This window comes from Melanaphis sacchari, unplaced genomic scaffold (genome assembly GCF_002803265.2).
Source record: "Melanaphis sacchari strain LSU unplaced genomic scaffold, SCAv2.0 Contig59_pilon_pilon, whole genome shotgun sequence".
NCBI classification, from domain to species: domain Eukaryota; kingdom Metazoa; phylum Arthropoda; class Insecta; order Hemiptera; family Aphididae; genus Melanaphis; species Melanaphis sacchari.
In genome coordinates this window covers 1,081,067-1,101,038 of record NW_020271423.1, presented here as the reverse complement: position 1 = coordinate 1,101,038, position 19,972 = coordinate 1,081,067, and the positions used below count along the sequence as shown (strand labels likewise).

Here is a 19,972-nt window from a genome sequence, read left to right as displayed (position 1 = left end):
TTATCGCACTCGATAACTTGCGCGAACAATATCCATGAATATGTTACCACTCAAGTATTGAACCAGTTATTTTATAATTTAATACAACATTTTAGTTAAAGTGTACATTAAAATTATATAAATACTTAATCCAGAAAATGCATAAAATAGTTATTAGTTAAAGTGGGTAAATTAATAATTATGATCATTACTTATATTTTCTAAAAAAATCTTTTGTACAAGATTGGTTTTGGAGACATTCAGTCATAAATTATACATTTTTGTTTACAATTTTTTTTCATTACATTTACTATTATATTACATACATTATATATCAAAATTAATACACAATTGATTTTGATGACATTTTGAATTGCACAAGAAACCATTCTTACGGCGCATACATTGATTAGTGGTGCATTTAGTGATACAAGCACATTTAAGGAGTTACCTACTTACTGCCAACTGCCTGTGACATGCAATTTTTTTTTTTTTTTTTTAAAGAAAACTAATAAAAATGTATTAATAAATAATACATCTTAATCATCTATATACATTTTTACATTACTCATATTGGTTTATAATATTAGTTAAACTATAGAACTGTATATATTGCTATAAACAAATTACAAAGTACCTAATATATAATTGTTGATATTTTAATGCAATACATATGAAGTATAAATATGTTAAGTTAAGATTAATTGAATATGTTAAATAACTAATAAGGTATTTACTTATTTAAATATGAATAAGTTCCTGTGTTAATAGATATTATATCCTCATAGTAAGTAAAAGTGAGCAAGCTAATAATAATAAATTAACTTTAATTTATAAGTTTTATATTAAATTTTATAATGTTAGCTATAATAATAAATATTAAATATTCAACAAACATTATATTATTTTATTTTTTAACAACTAAAAAAACCAACTTAAATTGAAGTTAATTAATTTATATAATAATATATACATTATACAATCATATTATGTGAAAAAAGATAATACCTATACAGTCTTACAATAACACAAAAAATTAGTTAAAAATGATTAAGATATAAAAACTAATTTCAAGGAAGAATTTAACTATAGTCAACATATAATTGCCAAGTTTATTTTCTAAGTCCAACTAATTTTATAAAATCTTTGTTTATTTATAAACATAACAAAATACAAATTATTAATTTTAAAATTTGAAATACAATAACTAATTAAATTAAATGTTTGCTTAAAATACTACCTTTTTTCAGAAATTATTTCCAGTATTTCCTTATGGTCAGAGATATCCTTCTCATATTTTATAATCATCAAATCTTCTAGCATATCTTATGCTTTTGTAGTCTGAAGGCTATTTTTAGTTTGGAGAAGCTGCGTTTCAGTGATACGCTTTCAACTGGTAAGGTCAAAGAAAATATAGTAGCTAATTGATTAACTCAAAATATTTTATATATAATTAAAATACTATCAACATTTGTAACCTTTTTTCGAGATGGAATCAATTCCTTTTGTCGTTGTTTTGTATTTCTTCTACTTCTACTTTTTCTTCTTTTCTTTCTTCTTTTTCTACTACTTCTTCTCCTTCCTCTTTTATTCTTCACATTTTGATATCAAACGTCTATTAATTTTAGTGTGAAGATAAATAGCTAATAGGTAATTCAATAGTTTCTTCAAATGAACTATAAATATTGAAAAATTTCATAGATTCTTTTTTTAAACGATCCTGATTCATAAAATTGGAATAAATAATACAAAAAATTAAAAAGTTATCTACAGGTAAAGAATCTGGGTTTGCTTTAACTTAATTTATTCTTTTTTTTTTTGTAAACAATGATATATTTTTATAGATTCCAATAATTTCAACGTTAAAAATATTCTTTTAAATTATTTGTTAAGACATCTAAACACTTAAAAAATGTTTCAATATTACATTTTTGTATAGGGCAAACTATAGGGCAATCATTTGATTTTTCACTCGGCGTTTTCTTTTTTTTTACGGATAGGTTTACTTGTAGATCTCAACAAATAAATTCTTCCTTGTAAAAAATGAAGTCATTAACATTGGTCATCAAACTTTCAAATACTCCATCCTTTTGTTGAAGACTATTAATTTTTAGCTGTGTATTAAAAATACTATGTATGACTGCAAAACGACCTAAATCTAAATACAATATAGTATTCAACGGCGATAACCGATAAAATATCAAATATTGTTTTAAAACTTATTGCTGTCATGATAAATCTTTTGGAGAGCAGGTAATTTAATAAATAACCAGCCAAATGACCAACACTGTAATCATTTATTCCTCCGATGTCTTAAGTTTTTCAAGTATATAAATTACAGAATAAAAAGTATCTAAAACAGCTTACAATGCATAATCTTGTGACATTCATCTTGTTGTAGATATATATTTAAGTCTTTGTTTATGTCCAGTATTTGAATATTTACTTTGAAAATCTTTGTAAATCGCAACATTATTTTTTCTGCTAGTAATAACGTTTTAAACTAATTTGAGATTGTTAAATAAGAATACCAATAGCATCATTATTACAACTCTCTGATTTACTCATGACCAAATTAAGCTGATGTGTTGAACACAAAATAAATATAGCTGTTCGACATTTATTTTTAACTAAATTTTGTAAGCCATTCATTTCCCCTCTCTTATTCTGAGCTTCGTTGTATACCTAACCGTCTTATCAAAAATTTAGTCCAATCAACACTTTACTTTAGAACATATGTCTTCAAATATATTAAATAATTGTTATTCTGTAGTAATTTCTATATATTTTAATGCTAAAAGTCTTTCAAAAATATCACCATTGTTGTCAATGTACCCGATGATAAAAAAAATATTGTTCTCTTCGAAAAAAGTCAAAAGTTAAATCTACAGAAATAATAAAAAATTTGGATATACCTATTCAAGTCTTTTTGAATTATAGATTTTATGTCTGCGTAATTGATTTTGCTTAATTTTGATAGAAAATTAATTTCTGGATTTTTTTTTTTTTGAGAGAAATATGAAATTTTTTAATGTAACTAGATAAATAAGGCTAATATTTTGATATTAAAGCTAGATTTATAAAATTGCTTTGGTTTGTGATTATCTTTTTAAAGCTTTCCTGATGACCACGTAATGCAAGGTTATTCTCTGATAAAAAAAAAAAAAGTGATATATCTATTGAACATTCTACAATTTACCTATTAGTAGCTTTTTCATGATTAACTTTCTCGGAGACAATGGGAGCAGCTACGGATATAAAACAATAGTGACCCCTGGCGGATAGTACGTGTTTTTTTTTGTTTTTTTTTTAAAAAAATGTTGATTATGGTAATAGGTCTCTAAAATTGTTTTGCCCTGAGCTCAAAATTATCTTAATCTGGGTTTCTTTACATCGCTATCAAGATTGAAATAAAAAATATTTATTATACTTACAAATTGTATTTATTTAATTATAATAATCATATATTGACAGTATTAATAGTACAAAATAATACTGACATTTTATTTAATTACAAATTACGATAAAAAAAATACATAATTCATTTTCTTATGACAATATTTTAGTAGGTACATAGAATATGATTTAGGAGTATGGTACATTACGAAATTAGAAATGTATATATTCTCTAACAAGATACTATCTTATAAAAGTATCAAGTTAGTTTAAATAACTATGATAATTTACTGTGTGTATAACGAAACATAAATATCTATTACAAAAACGTGGTAATTAACTTTCATTAAAATATATTTCGTGTTAAGGCATAAATATTAAAAATAAATAATAGACACATAATAGTCTTAAATTTCTGATGTAACTATTCACAATATGAAAATAAGTTAAATTAGAGACTTATTTGATGGGGAGGTGTACTGTCAGAAAAAATATATAATTTGAATGACAAAACAAAATTAATATTAGTATTATAGAGGCTTAAAATATTGCATTATTTTAGTACTATTTTTATGGAATCGATGTATTTACATACGTTAATACTTCATAGCCTAACCTATCTAAATAGATGTTTTTGAAAAGGTTTGTAAAAAACATGGCGAATTTGCATAAACAATTAATTTAATACAACAAACATAATGCTACACCCTAGATTGTGAAATTATCTCATTTACAGTTTAGGTAACCAATAATATTTTAGGTTATTTGTAACACTTAAAGCAAATAAGTATTACCCAACTAAAAATTTAAGTAAATTATATAAATTTAGATATAGTAAAATATCACCACGACCATATGTATAAAGATCAAGAAGAAACAAAAAACAAAACAGGATACTTCAAAATGAATTTGGTAATTTTAAACTTTGCTCAAAGCTGTCATTCAAATAGTCGTTATTGATTAATAAAACTCAAAGTAGCTTAACTAGATCAGTATTAAAATTGTAATGAAGAAAAATTGTAATCATGATGATTGAAAATATTGTAAATCACAAAATAAAGCCAACTCTCCGATTATATTATCAAATTTCATAGTTAGGTATATGAAATTCAATAAAGCAATACCATAACTATATAGAAAACTTGAAGAAAGGTCAGAGTCTTCAATCGAGCAAAAAAAAAAAAAAAATCCACGATTGAAAATCGTTTATAAACGATTATTTATAAATGTTTCAATAAATTAGAGGCTATAAAATGTTTAAGGTATTTAAGGCATATCTCACCAAAAAATATTAATGATGGGTCATATTTAGCGGTTGATTACTATTGCATTGGCCAATAACAAATATAATAAATATTATATTAAAAAAAAAAAAAATACATAATAAAGAAGTGATGCCATAGAAGTTGTATAATAAATAACAATAATATATAAAGTTTATATCATAAAATATTATCTACTATGTAATTTTTTAGTTAACCTGACTATTAATGTTAAAAGTTATAAAAAAATATCATAACACAGTATTTTCAAAAACGAAAGCTCAGATGTAATGAATTTTTATGTTAAATTAATATCTTACATCAACTACAATCAGTTTTAAGTCAAGGTAATAAAAAATAATCTAGACATGATTATACAAAGTACAAATACAGCGGCATTATTTATATATTGTACAAATATGTAAAAAAAAATTATTCATCACATCATTCAATTATTCAAGCATTATTTATTAGTATTTATAAGACTAATTTTATGTGACTCATTTTTTATTTTGTATAATAATAATAACTCCTACCACAGACAGGGGATGAAATAAAGAATGCTCTGTACGAACTATTATGCCAAATATACGAGACGGGAAAAATTCCGAGAGATTTTGGATGTAATAGATTAGTTATCCTACCAAAAAAACCAAGAGCCAACCGGTGCGAACATTTTAGGACCTTACGCTTGATATCGCATGCGGCTAAATAACTGACAATAATTGTAAGCAAAAGGATAAGTAAGAGGATAGAAGCTAGATTAGACAATGACCAATATGGTTTCCGGAAGAACAAAGGAACCAGGGAGGTTATTTTAGGTCTGAGAGTAATACTTAAAAAACAAATTGAAAGACAACTTATATGGTTTTTATAGATCTAGAAAAAGCATTCGATAGCATAAATTGGACAAGTCTCTTTAAAATTTTTGAAGAAACAGAGATAGATTTTAAAGACAGACGTATTCTCTATAAGATTTATGAAGAACAAGAAACCATTATCAACATTAATACAACAACAGTGACTGCCAGAATTCAAAAAGGTGTGAGACAAGGGTGCCCACTTTCACCTGCATTGTTAAATGTATTTATTGAAAAAGCAATAAATGTCATAAAATTTTGGTTAGAACAAAAAGGAATTGGAGTGAAAATAGGAGGGGTACTAATAACAATGCTCCGCTTTGCTGATGATATAGTCATTCTCGCAACATCGGAGGAAGACCTACAAGCAGCATTAAATGTAATGAATATTACGCTTAAAGAATATAGTCTGAAAATAAATGCAGCCAAGACCAAAGCTCTAGTATGCTACTAGAAAAACATACCACCCATAAATATAACATTAGAAAACAAAGAAATTACCCAAGTAGATTATTTCAAATACTTAGGCAGCATAATAACGGACGAAGGGAAATCAATTAAAGAAATCAGAAGCAGGATAGGTCAAGCAAAGAGTACATTCCTTAAAAAGAGAAAAATACTAACATCAAAAAATATGAACATAGTAACGAAGAAACACACGTCTGGAGTGTGGCATTATACGGAAGTGAGACCTGGACAATTAATAAGAAAGAAAAAGATATGTTAGAAGCTCTCGAGATGTGGTGTTGGAGAAAAATGCAGAAAATAAGCTGGACTGATAGAAGATCAAATGAGAACAATAAATGAAAAACGAACATTGATAGACACTATAAAGAAAATGAGATGGTACATGATAGGACACACGTTGAGGCATGGAAATGAACTGCATAGTATAATAATCGAAGGAATGATAGAGGGTACAAGATCAAGAGGAAGACCTAGGACGAGATACATTAGTCAAATAATGCAGGATGCAGGAGTTACTTCCTACAGGGAACTTTAAGAATATGGCGAATGATAGAGAAAAATGGAGAAGTCATTTATAGTAAAACATTTGTTAAAAACCAATCTTCAGATTGAAAAACTAAAAAATAATAATAATGTATTACTAAAATTACATAGTGAAACATATTTATTTATGAATTCTTTTGCTTCAAACATAAAATTAAAGACATCTCGTGAGGATGTAATTTTACAATGGAAAAAAAAATAACAAATGGTGGAATAGGTCAAATAGAATATTTAAAAGGTTAAAATAAAATTGTATAATAAAAATTATTATTATTTTTTTATCTAAATTAAAAATTTTAATCGTTATTGATGCAAATTATATTTATTTTTTATACTTTTGGCGCTCATATCATATACATTTTTTTCTTCGAATTACATTTATAAATATATTATATTTTCGTTTTAAAATTGTTATTATTATTTTAAATGATATTATGAAAATCCAAAATTATAGGAATATTTAATTTATGTTTTTACTTTTTTTTTTATCCGAGATAAATTTTAGATGACTTAAACGATATTTATTTCATCAGGTATAGGACAAGTAAGTAGATATGATTTAGATAATCTCAACACTAGATACAACTATATATACAACAAAAATTAAAATTTCGTTAGTTACCTATTCACGACCTGATAAATTTCTTTCTTAGGGTGTAGCAATATGTACCTATTTAAAATTTGTAACAATAAATGATATTCACCATTTATTCACCAATTTGTTTATTGAAATAATAAATTACCATAAGTATAACAACTTACGTTACAATGGCTTAATTTTAATTTTACTTTTATTTGCGAAACATAGATAATTCAATAAATATTTGTATGTGAATTTTAAATTGTTAGTCGATACGATATTGATGATAAAATTATTATTACTGTTAATAGTTTCTTAAAGTCATTAAACTTGGTGCAATTAAATATTTATTTTTTTATTTTTAGTTATAGTTTTTAAAATTAGTATTAGTTGTGTAAAGCTAAACTCGAGGTTCTAATTTACTAAAACAATTAGTTAATTTCTTAACAAACCATTTAGTTTTTTTTTTTTTATTAACTCGAAAGAATATCTTGCTTCTAACTTAATCGGTATAAAGTGATTTTATATCACTCATATCCATTTTAAAATAATTTTATTCTTAAGAAGACGTCTTGCATGTATTTGTTATCTCCATTTCACAAGTACGAAACATAACAAGATTATATTTAACTGTTCATGTTTAGTAATTAGCTGCATTGATTTTAATACAACTTTTAAATTAATCAATTTAAAAGTAACAATATTATCAGTTGTTTGTTAAAGGAATTTTTCGATATTTTTATAACGAAGCTAGTTAGTTATGATAATGTTTTAAGCTTTAATATTTTACAACCAAACAACTATCTTTAAAGTTTAAGTATCGCAAAAAAAAAAATACTAACAACTAACCACAAACCATGTTGTTATCTTTAAGTTTTATAATAAAAACGAAAATAATAATACTATGCTAAGCTTAAATTTTCTATGTTGGAATATTGCGCTCTTGTAATCTAACAAATGCAAGTAAGACATCTTTTTAGTAAATAATTTCTGTATCACAATTACGGAACATTTTTAACCTTAGTTTTGAATCAAATAGTATTAAAAAACGTAATTTTTCTTTTAATACCTAGTGTCTTTTCATCTCGATCAAAATTAATCTATTTAGCAAAAGTGCATCAATAATTAGTGTAGAAATTTGTTTAATCTACTACATTTGTTTAAAATAGGTACTAACACATCTAAAACTGCTGTTGATCACCATAGTAACATAAAATCCATCTCTTACTAATTTATTTTATGGACATTGCGGTCTTTCTGAAACAATAGACAAAATAATTAAACCAACAGTATTAACATTAAAAATAAAAATAAATATAAAGTGTATATTTTTAAATTGTGCTATCATTAGTGTTTTAAATATTTACACAAAATAATAACAAACAAAATATTTTTACCTAAGCCAAAGCCATTAGGTCAATACGTTGGATTTTGAACACGATGGTCCTTCGCCATAACTGTTATCTAATAAATATAAAAATTATTGTCGGAATTACGCAAAAAAAAAAAAAAAATAATGAATACATTTAAGAGGTCGCATGTGATGTCTCCATTTGTATAGGTACTCATTTTATGTTGTTAGCTTTAATATTAGAGTAAATTTATGCAGAATATTACAACTTTAAAATACTCATAATTTATTTTAGTTTAATAATATGATCTAATATTGAAGTTAACAATATAAAATGGGATGGGCCTATTAAAGGAACGAATAAAAATAAATTACATTTATATATATATATTTATATATTGCAATTTATTTTATATTTGATGAAACAAAAAATCAATGATTGTTGGCTTATATTATCTACTTAACATATTTGTAATCATTTTTAAGCAATTCATTAGTACATTATAACAATAGTGATGACGATTCATGACTTGCAGTATACTTCTTCAACATTAGTGCCATGTTTATTACTTTTTCTTCTTCAATATCATCTTCAGTACTTTTTTCACAGTATTTAGGTACAGTTCTATTTAATTTATCCAAGGATGATGAAAAATGTAATAATAAATTCATCTAAAAATTTAACACGAGTCAATTTGTCAAACTTTTTCAGGACTTTGGACAATTCAAGTAGGTAGTGTATTAGATAATAATTCTTTATCATATAAATCTTTAAAATTATTTGGTGACAAACGGACTAAATCAGAGTAAAGTTTTTTATCAGAGAGAACCTTTCTTCTGCGCAAGAAATTGTTTTGTCAAAACTTATATTGTGAACTTCGATGGTACAATTTTCTTCGAGGTCAAGGTATAGGTTTATCTGATATCATTTCATCAGCCATTTTTTTTTTATTTACGAACGTCACGTTCATCGTCATCACCTTCTAAAAAGAGAGCACATACTTCTATAACTTCCCAAATAAAAAATACAGATGATTCAACCACTATATTTTTCATCTCAAAAAGTATATATAATTATACTGATGTTATTAATGTAAATGATGCAGGATTTTATATGAACTTTACATTGTCACTAAGTGAAATATACGATATTATGAATAATCCATGGGTGCCAGACATCAATTACAATTTTCTAATAAAAATGTATATGAAAAAAAAAAACAAGTAAGTAAATAAAAGATAATCCCTCATTTTTCTTCTTTTTTATTTGCTTACAAAATTTGATGTTTTAAATAAAATTAGCAGTCTCTCTCTAAACTTTAAGATAGATCCAGACAATATTCCCGCTTTTTTTTTACTCAAAAACTGCAAATTTATATGTACTCCAATTTTAACCAATCGCTCTGAAATGGTATATTACCCGACTTTTGGAAAAACTCTTTTATTTATCCCAATTTTTAAATAAGATGATCGAACTGTTATTACTAATTATCGGTCTATACTAAGAATATCGAATATCTCAAAACTTTTTTCAAAACTCGTCTCTACTAAAATTAAAAAATATTAATCCTCATTTTTCACTCATCATCAATATGATATTAAAGTTTAAACTTTGAAACTGATAGAGTTAATGTACCATCCGGTGTTCCTCAAGGAAATCATCTCTCAACGTTACTTTTTAATATTTTTATTAATGATATTTCTAATTGTGTAAAAAATTCTCAAGTTTTTCTTTTTGCTAATGACCTTAAACTCGCAAAAATAATTAACAATCAAAGGAACGTGATTGTCTAACAAATTAATTTGAATAACATTCAGTCTTATTGTTCAGCAAACCGGCTGTCAATAAATAATGACAAATGCAAATTTATGCGCTTTTATTTAATTAAAAATTCTATAAATTATAATTACTTTACAACTCAAATATTGATCTATTGGCAAAATTTAAGGGCTCAAGCGTAATCTTTGATTCAAAACTAAATTTCTCAGCCAATACTGAAATGATAAAGCAAAAGGCAATGCGCAACTTAGGTTTTATTAAATTAACTTATGGATCAATTAGAGATCCTTTATCTTCACAAATTTTATTCTGTGCTCTTGTTCAATCTAATTTGAAACATTGTCAATTAATTGGGACTAATAATATTTTAATTTACATCATTTACTTTTAGGTAGCATTTATTGTTAAGAGCTCCTTTTCCTTATTCATTTTAAAATAAAACTAAGTGATGAACAGTCCCTCTAATATTTTAATGACTGTGGGTAATTTAATTATATTTGATTCTATTTAGCATATCTCATTTTTTAAATTTTTTTGTTTTATTTATCTTATAAGTCCTCTTTATTTATATCTGTAAATTTACAATCGTATTATGATGTGTCTTAGTTTCTAATCTTGTTATATTTATGCTATCTTGCTGTATATTAAAGTTCACATTCCAATTATTACCGTTCTCATTTTCATAATATTTTAAGGAATTAAGTCCATTTATACGATTAAATAAATAAATAAATAAATATGTTTGTTTTTAAGGTATATAATTAGCTTAAAATAGAGTTATTTTTAAGTTGACTAATATGAATGCCAGACATTTAAAAATTAAACTGTGATTATTCCAGCTTATTAAGGTGTTATTAAGTGATACATTGTACTTTGATATCATAAATATCTGATATATTTAAAGTTTAAATCAAAACCATTTAGGTGTTAATATTATGATTGTGATTTTTATTACTTTGAAAATTAGATACAAATGAAATACGTTAGTTTAATTCAATTTAATAACTAATTATACTTTTGAAGTTATGTAAAAATGTATTTATATTTAGGAAATACTTACCATTACTGTCATTAAATTCATTGCAAGCAGTCTGATGTATTCCCGTCGTTGAATGACAACTACAAATACCACTTACAACAGCGGGAGCGTCTTCATTGCTGACCACTGAGTCTTCCGGGGATTTAGATATTTCATTTGTCTCATTTGTTTCACTTATTTCTGATGAATCTAGTTCTTTATTTTTTTTTCGAATTTTAATGGAAGACTAAAATAGAAATCAGGTTTACTATTATAGTACCTCACATGTGAGAAAATTGAACTTAAGAATGGTAAGCCAATATTTCACCAAAGTGTCATACCTTGTCTCTGCTTCCTTTCTTCTATAACCGTTCCGAGAACATAGAAAAAAAACATTTTGTTTTTATTTTATTCAACGAAACAATACATTTTCCCACTTCTGGTTTCAGCTGGTTCAGTTTTTATTTACCTGTAATGAAAATCGTCTATGTGGCAATTTCTTTCCACCTTTTCGTTTAGATATATGAGGGTTTTTCTTACATACAGTTTTATCCCGTAATATTCCCATTTGTACATAAACACGACTGAGTTCTTCCTGAAATATAATTTTAATTAGTCTTTTACTAAAGGTTATTGTACAAATTATTTTAAAATTAAATGTTTTAAAACTAAGATAAGTTTTTTCAGTCATTTCAATGAGTACTTATTATTTCAATTAAGTTAAATTAAAATGTATTCTAACCTTCAACTTAAATATTTAGAGGTATTTTTAAATACATTTCATGTTTTATTAATTTCCTTAACTATTTAATATTTTACTATTACAATGAGATTTTTAATCATATTTCTTTTAAAATTATTAGTTAAATAACAAAGGCAATTATTTGCTTGTAATTATGTAACAAATAAGTGTTTTTTAGTTACATACATACTAATAATAATAATTTAAAAACTTCTAGTCAACTTCTGTATAAATAATTTATTCTACTTAATTTTATACAATTTATTTTTGTTTTATCCAGTTGCTTGTTGGTAATATCCAGTATTATCAATGTTTTTGGCATTTTGTGGAGATTTTAACGATAGACAAGAAAGTTGTTCTATTTTCATAAATTTTGCACTGGCATATTTTACTATCGTATAAGTTGCAATAGTATATCTAGGCGCATCTACTTACATTTGTTATTTCTTTCTGTTGATACTATAGCTTCTAAACATAGTTCTTCAACTCCTACCTCTAATATTACACTCAGTCGTATTGGTAACGTTTGAAAAAGCATTTTTAAGACGGTTTCAAATGAAGATATACTGCCTTCTATGTTATCCTTTAAAGTGGAAATTTTAAAATTTAATTAAGAAATAGCTGCTTGACAAGACAAACAATTAAACAACGTGGGATGATTTTAAGCGTATACTTGTCCAAATATCTGAACTTTAGGCTGAAAACGAAAAAAATACCTAGTGAAATTGAAACCTTTAATAATAAAGTAATTATTCTGGAATCATATGATCTTTTGCGTTATCCATCGACAATGATTTTAATTACACGTGTTCTTCAAGAAATATTTGAGCAAACTCAAACTATTTGGTGTTATATCTAATTTATTCATAATTTTGTTTGAAATTCTATAGATTGAACACTTATCTCCTATTATATTCTCTTTACTTATCAATTGTGCTGTATATAATTTAGCTAACTGTAAATAATTATGTTATGTAGATGATATGAAGCTATTTATACGCATTGATTCTCCAAATGACAGTGTTAATTTGTAAAATGATCTCGATAGTTTTATTCTTTGGTTTTAAACCTTAGCAAAGACCCTTAATCTAGATAAGTGTAATTTAATGATCTATAGCAGATCCCAAACTCCGATTCTGTATGCTTATCATTTTGATACTTATAATATTATACGCGTTAACACTTTTATAGGCCTAGATTTAAAATTTAATTTTTCGCGTGATCCTGGACCTTATATGATTTATTGCTATGCTTTTAAGACGTTAGGTATTGTAATGAGGTTAGCTTCTGACTTAAGATTTAAAAAATCTTTGAAAACACTCTTCTGCGCATTAGTTTGTCCGAATCTTAGTATGGCTCTATTATCAGGAATCTAAATACTACTTACAGCTTTTATTTAATTGAATGAGTTCAAAGGAAATTTTTGCTTTTTGTAAGATTTTTTTATTAAATGTTACACATTTACCTCACAACTATACACCGATTGCAGATCATCTTAACCTTTCACTAGCTAATCGCAAAAAAATGTTAGAACTTAATTTCATGTACGGCTTATTAGTTGGTGATTTCACTTCTCCTTGCTTCTTATATCTATTGATCTTTAAAGTTCTTTCTAGATCAACCTGGTCTTTCGCTTCATTCTTAATTCTGACTTGCGCCACTTACTATTTTTCAAACAAACCAATGAAGAATTTTATATCAAATGCCAATGCAAACCTAATTTTTGTATTTCCTTAAATTAATTTTAATTGTCATTTTATATTATTTTATATTTTATATGTTTGTTCTATTTTCCAATTTTAAATAAAATTGTATTTTACAATTTAATTGTAAAATAATATTACCTGTTGAATTATGAATTAAAAAAGCATTAACTTCATACCTTTCTACTTCAGTGTACTTACAACCTAATTTTATAAGTTATAATTAGTACCCAAGGTTTTTTGTTTCTTGAAATTATGATTATTCAGAACAAAAATTTACTGTCCTGGAAGTCAATTTAGCCTTTAGCCCATCAATCCATGTATTTTGTATCTACTTGTAATTTGTTCTTGAATATTGAAACTTGATTTTTGTTTTCACGATACGGGAGTTTTTAACTATATCCATCTAATGTTTTTTGGAGACTTCAACGGTGGTATTCACTGTTTAAGCTTCTTTACGTAGATTATAACGTAAGTACGCTAGTATTTCATCATGAAGCCAACTAAATCGGCTAAAAGTGATAATCTAAACTAAACTGAATCTTTCATTATTAATCGGGTTACTTATAGTAATATTGTGTCTACTCAAATTACTTAAAATGTTAGCTCATCAATGCTACTTTAATTGGTAATGTGATATCAACTTTACATTTTTCCGGTGGACTAGCTGTACTACAATACATTTTACTAGGTCTCTAAAGTTTCTCAACTCAGACTTAGTTCACAAGATAATTAATAGAACTTGAAACGGGAAATTCAATGTTGAAATTACGCTGATCAATGTGTCAACTATTATTACTCATATTTTACAACAGACTTTTACATGGAAGAAGTGTTAATGTGTATTCATGTCCACATACATGATCCAAGATGTTAACCTGCTTAGATTCTTTGAAGGTAGACTTGAAACTAATTCGATTTGATAAAGTGTCCTGACCTGACAACATCCTACTTTGAAAATTATTAATAGGTTTAAAAAATAGATAGCTTACTCCAGTTATAAAAAGCGGCTAGAAGCGATATTCCCGGAAAGTTTTCAGATTTTTAAGTACAAGACACAACTTCATTAGAATTTGTAGAGGTCGTACTATTCTGAGCTTGATTTAATGGTAAAACTGAGTTTTGTATAAATTTCATGTATGGTGTTTAAAAGTGATTACTGGTATTTCAAAAAACAATGCTCTTCCTTAACTGTAATCTTTTAAATGTAAAATATATAATCATATCGTAGCTTAAACTTATTTTAAATTAAATTAGCTAAAATTTGGCTTAAAGGTGCATTTTTCGACTGTGAATTTTATTCTTATTTTTAAAAATATAATGTGTATAAGTTTGATGGATGTAAAACAACTTATTCTTAAACTCATAAACTTAATTAAAATATTATTAAATATCAATCTTCTTAATTAGAAACTAATATTTTCTTGTATAAAAACTCTTCAGTTTATATTATGTTCTACGATAACCTTAATTTTACCTTAATATATTCCCATGTTCAGCCTTATCAAGTTCCGTTTCACTGCCTGTGCCATTAAATAAATAAAGGAACTTGTTTTCCAAAATTATATAAGTTACGTTCTATTTAAATTAATGAGTACCTTGGTCGGCTATAGAGTTTTCTTACCTTCATGCACATTGTAAAGTAAGGCTAAAATGTGCTTCAAAAGTTTTGTTTCTAATGCTGAAAAATCACTTGATAAAAAGGCAAACGTTTCTGTGAATTTATTAAGAAGAATCATTCACCTAATAGTCTTTCCAAAACTGTATATTTTAATAACATTATTCTTAAAAATGCGTAATTATCATTATTAAACATCAATAATAATCATCATTTTAAGTAGAAATCACTGTTATTGTTTACTAAGTATTACCCGTATTTCATCTGAAGTCATCTCCGATATGTTCATTTCTCTGAGGTCTTTATCAGCTATATCAGCTTTTAATGATTCAGAAAGTTCTTGATTTATAGCTGAATGTCTGAGTTCGGCGTTCACTTTTTTTTGATACCATAACTAATGAATGAAAATATAAATATTAAAAACAATATTAAGAATGTATCTTCGTACTACCTCACTCTGCTCACCCAATGAAAGGTGAGAGTTGTTCTATAGTTCCATGTTTATGTGAATACGTACCTTTGGTGCAAATATGATTATCAATGCAAGAGTATTTGTCAACAAGCTGCGTGAAAAAGCAGCTATGAACGTCATATCCTGATGGAACGGTATGGGATAAACAGTACGAAAGGTATTATAAATTGTACTAAACGTTAATTCCGCTGCAATTGCGTAAAAAAGAAAACGCCGCTCTTCAAACTGCACGCGAGCATTACGTGCCGAATTTCCATAGTATAACCCCATAGTTAAAATCAGTATTTCACCTGTAAATCAGAAAATATTTTTTTATATTTGATTCTCAATTTCAATCTAACAAATTACACATATGTTTTCAGCCAAAATTAATTTTAATTTTAAATATAATCTTTTTTTAACTCAATACATTTGAATATACACTGGTTTCGGTTCTTGACTTTTTTTTTATGGAGACGATAGTGTACCGTAATAGGGACCGGATGATAATGTAGAGTAATTAATTTATGTTATCTAAGACCACAGAATTATACAAATGTGTCTTATATTAGGTAACAATATTTTGGTATTTTACATAAATATGAACAGGGGAGAACTTAACCTATGACAATTTTAAACTTATTAGTTATTATTAAAATAAAGAATAATATAATATACGTGTCCACGACGGCTTGAATCAGATACGATATACAAGCAGAGCAACGTATGAGTTGACAACTTAAATGAAGTTCATGGTGGTGAGAAATTCGCGCAAGTGACGAAGTGATTAAAAACATATCGGCAATTAAAACGCTTTATGTACGATGGCGGAAATTGTGATGACGAGTACTACTGTACGTGTGTTACGAACCGTCAATACATATGTTGTCAACTCATCAACAAAATTAGCACATTGAGATACATTACAAAAATCAACATGTATAATAAAACCGATCAAAAAGAAACAAAAACAGTACTTAATTTAGAATAACGCAGAAAATACATGGACGTTGTGTATTCATATTGAGTAGGACAACGAAAAAAAAAACAGAAACTGATGTTTTCAAACATCGGAGCACCCGCTAACCATAAACGGAATTTATTAACAAGCATGTTGAACAGTAAGCTCCTGTATGCTGCACCAATGTGGACATCATACCAAACCAAGAAGTTGAATGCAGAAAAAATATTGGAGTCGTCTCAAAAAATAGTAGCCCTGCGAATAGTCGGGGCATATAGGACGGTATCGTACGTGGCCATAATAGTGATAGCGGAAATGAGACGCATACATTTGCTAATGGAACTTAAAAGTACCATATACAATGTAAAAATGGTTGGAGAAACACTCAAAGCGAGTAAAAATAGTCTGTATACGAAATAGCAGACACGACGGTATGCTACAACCATCAGACAATGGACCCACCGGATAATGTCAGATGTTATAAGAAAGCACAGGGAAATGTTTCATCATCCAACACAAGGACTGTTCGGTCAGGGATACTTTAACGTATACCTACATCGTATAGATAAGCTTGAAAGCTCACAGTGCTTACTGTGTGGTAATCCATTAGATTACATAATACCACACGTTATTCAAATATGACACATGACACAACTAGAGGCGGCAGTTGAACAGTAAAATTGAGATCGAACTGGAACTTAAAATGTGATTGATCAGATAACACGTGACAAACGGCAATGGAAATTAATATTAAATTTATGAAGAAGGTAATAGTATCAAATGAACTGAGAAGATACGAAGACAAGGTGCTGACAGAAACTTGTAGTTTAGACAATATGTAGGCAGAAGACTAAAAAATTAGAACGGTTAGAGGAACCCATTGTTTTTTCTATTTATGTATGTAATTAATTAACTGATATTAATGTAAATATATTAGAATGTTTTTGTTTATTTAATAAATGAGTTCTGGCAGCGGCGACATATTCCACTACACACAGTTCCCCGCAGTTTGGTGTTAAGCACGCACGCACACACACACACACACACATACATACATACACACACACACACACACACAGTCTACCATAGTAGAGATAATTAAAAATACCATATTCTATACTTTGTTCAAGTTAATTTATCACATTAAGTAACGTAGTCAGTGACAGACTTTTATGTGGCTTCACTATACGTGGTAAGGATAAACAAATAAGTGTTTAACAAACCGCCCAACGGAAACTGGCCGCTGCCGACTATCTTTTTTAACTTGAACAGAATATACTGTGTGAATATGACAACATACATCATTTGATTACCAAACAAGTCTTTAGAGATAGAAGAAAAGAGTATATATGAGACCCCGAAGAGGTTCATATTTAGACGTGATTAATTAAAATTGTTAAACTTTATTTATTGAAAAATGTATAAATATTTTGAATTGTGTGGATAACTAATGATTAATAAATTAACTGTTGTATTTTTATTTTTAATATTATTATTGCTATTACTGAATATTCATAATAGCTTTCTCTTGCAACAATTGAAAAATGACTATCCTTAAAATTGAAAAAGTTAATCCATAAATAAATAGTTAAAAAGTCAAGATTCATAACATTTAATGAGCTTTATACTCCTGTGTATTATTTTTGGTCTTTACAGTTGTAAATCTAAAGTAATTTGTTTTGAATTTTCAATAAAATTTTTTTTGTAATTTACTCTGGTCATCATATTGTAATGATTTGTTGTGAAGTCTCGAGATTATTGTTTTTCGTAATACGGATAGCTTACGATTTTTACATAATAATTAATAGTTTTATACTGCTCAATTGTTTAAACACTTTTAAAATATGAGTATTGTATTTAATCGTATATTTCTAAGGTTGTGCATCAACTAGAAAGAGTTTATAAAGAGTCTTATTTTAACCAACTTTAATTTATATATTTTGTTTGCTTAACTTTAGCTATAATTTCTAACCAACTCAATTGGGTTTACCTATGGAGTTCAGACGGATGATGGTACCAATTTCTCTAAAAGCTGTAATTGATTCTCCAATCTTATTTTTTTTAACTAAATGTTTAAATCTTAACAATGTTTAAGAAAAATTGTACAAAACTAATACTCCATCATCCGTAATCAATTCCATGTCAATAATAAGAATAAAGTACTAATAATTATTAAATAAAAATATGTTATAGTTTAGATAATTACCAAATTCCGTAACATGATTCCACCACTGAGGTTTGCACGTTGTGTATAAAAAACCATCCTCGGTTTTAATATGATTCACGAGAATCCATCCTTCATTAAAGAAGTTAAGGCTAACTGCAGTCCAGGCAGTGAGGTAAACAATTACTACAATAACACCAAACAATAAATATTTCAGCAGATCTTTGTCAGTTATTGTCCAACAGTGCGCTTTTCTAGTACGAAACTGCATCAGAATCCTATTAATATGTACATATCAGTAAAATATAATAAACAAATTTATACCATAAGTACCTATATAATTTCAAATCAATCGCACCGTAGAATATCACGAATCCTAATTCCCGGAGCCATGGAGCTAGAAGGCATAATGGTAATGTTGGTGTAAAGTACTGAATGATAACCTAAGAACAAGAAAACATGCATATATTAATTATTAGTTTATTACTTTTGATCAAGGGTAATCTTTAAAATTGCAGTTTTAATGTGGTTGTTAAATGGTGATATGTGGAAGAAAGCACAGGCGAACAATACTAGTGATTTATTTTATAGGTACTCTGTTCAATTTAAGTTGATTCACTCGTCCGACAAAAAGTGACGATGACCATTAAGAGCGGTAGTATGGAATTATGCATCTGTACGTACAATGAATACTGCTGACAACAAAGATTAAATACTATTGGTGTACTATTGACACCCAGTCACAGGGTATCTGACACCGACCAATGGTGTCTAACTGTTTCGGCGGCTAAGTATCAAAAGTGAGTTAACTTAAACTGAATAGAGTATAAACGAATCCGCGATGAAACCAACTAACACATAACTAAAATGTAGCGGATTAGTTAGTTAGTATAAATATTGAAGTTTAGTAGTTTGTTATTTTCTTTTTTTTTTTATGCATATCCATGTTTGATTAACCCAACCTATTTTAAGTTCTAAATTGAAAGGATATAATTAAATATAGACTACGAAAATTGAATTCCACCTCAGTGGTAAACCGAGAGTAGGCCCCAGTTGCAAATAAATAATAATTTACATAATTTCTAAATTATCAATA

General features: G+C 27.0%; 1 protein-coding gene across 2 annotated transcripts in view; it reads right to left on the bottom strand.

Moving 5' to 3' along the window:
• Positions 1-7,943: 7,943 nt before the first annotated feature.
• The window catches only part of LOC112600055 (probable G-protein coupled receptor 158), a 42,594-nt gene continuing 30,565 nt past the window's right edge, over positions 7,944-19,972 (bottom strand). The window contains exons 4-12 of one of the 2 annotated variants that reach the window (XM_025347200.1): positions 19,210-19,319; positions 18,919-19,154; positions 15,818-16,062; positions 15,554-15,694; positions 11,707-11,832; positions 11,579-11,599; positions 11,280-11,484; positions 8,486-8,552; positions 7,944-8,345 (exon numbers count right to left, since the gene is read on the bottom strand). In XM_025347200.1, the coding sequence (XP_025202985.1) occupies positions 8,500-8,552; positions 11,280-11,484; positions 11,579-11,599; positions 11,707-11,832; positions 15,554-15,694; positions 15,818-16,062; positions 18,919-19,154; positions 19,210-19,319 (1,137 nt within the window). In that variant the 3' untranslated portion in view covers positions 7,944-8,345; positions 8,486-8,499. The remainder of the gene's footprint in view (positions 8,346-8,485; positions 8,553-11,279; positions 11,485-11,578; positions 11,600-11,706; positions 11,833-15,553; positions 15,695-15,817; positions 16,063-18,918; positions 19,155-19,209; positions 19,320-19,972) is intronic. The other variant, XM_025347201.1, reaches the window with a different exon arrangement.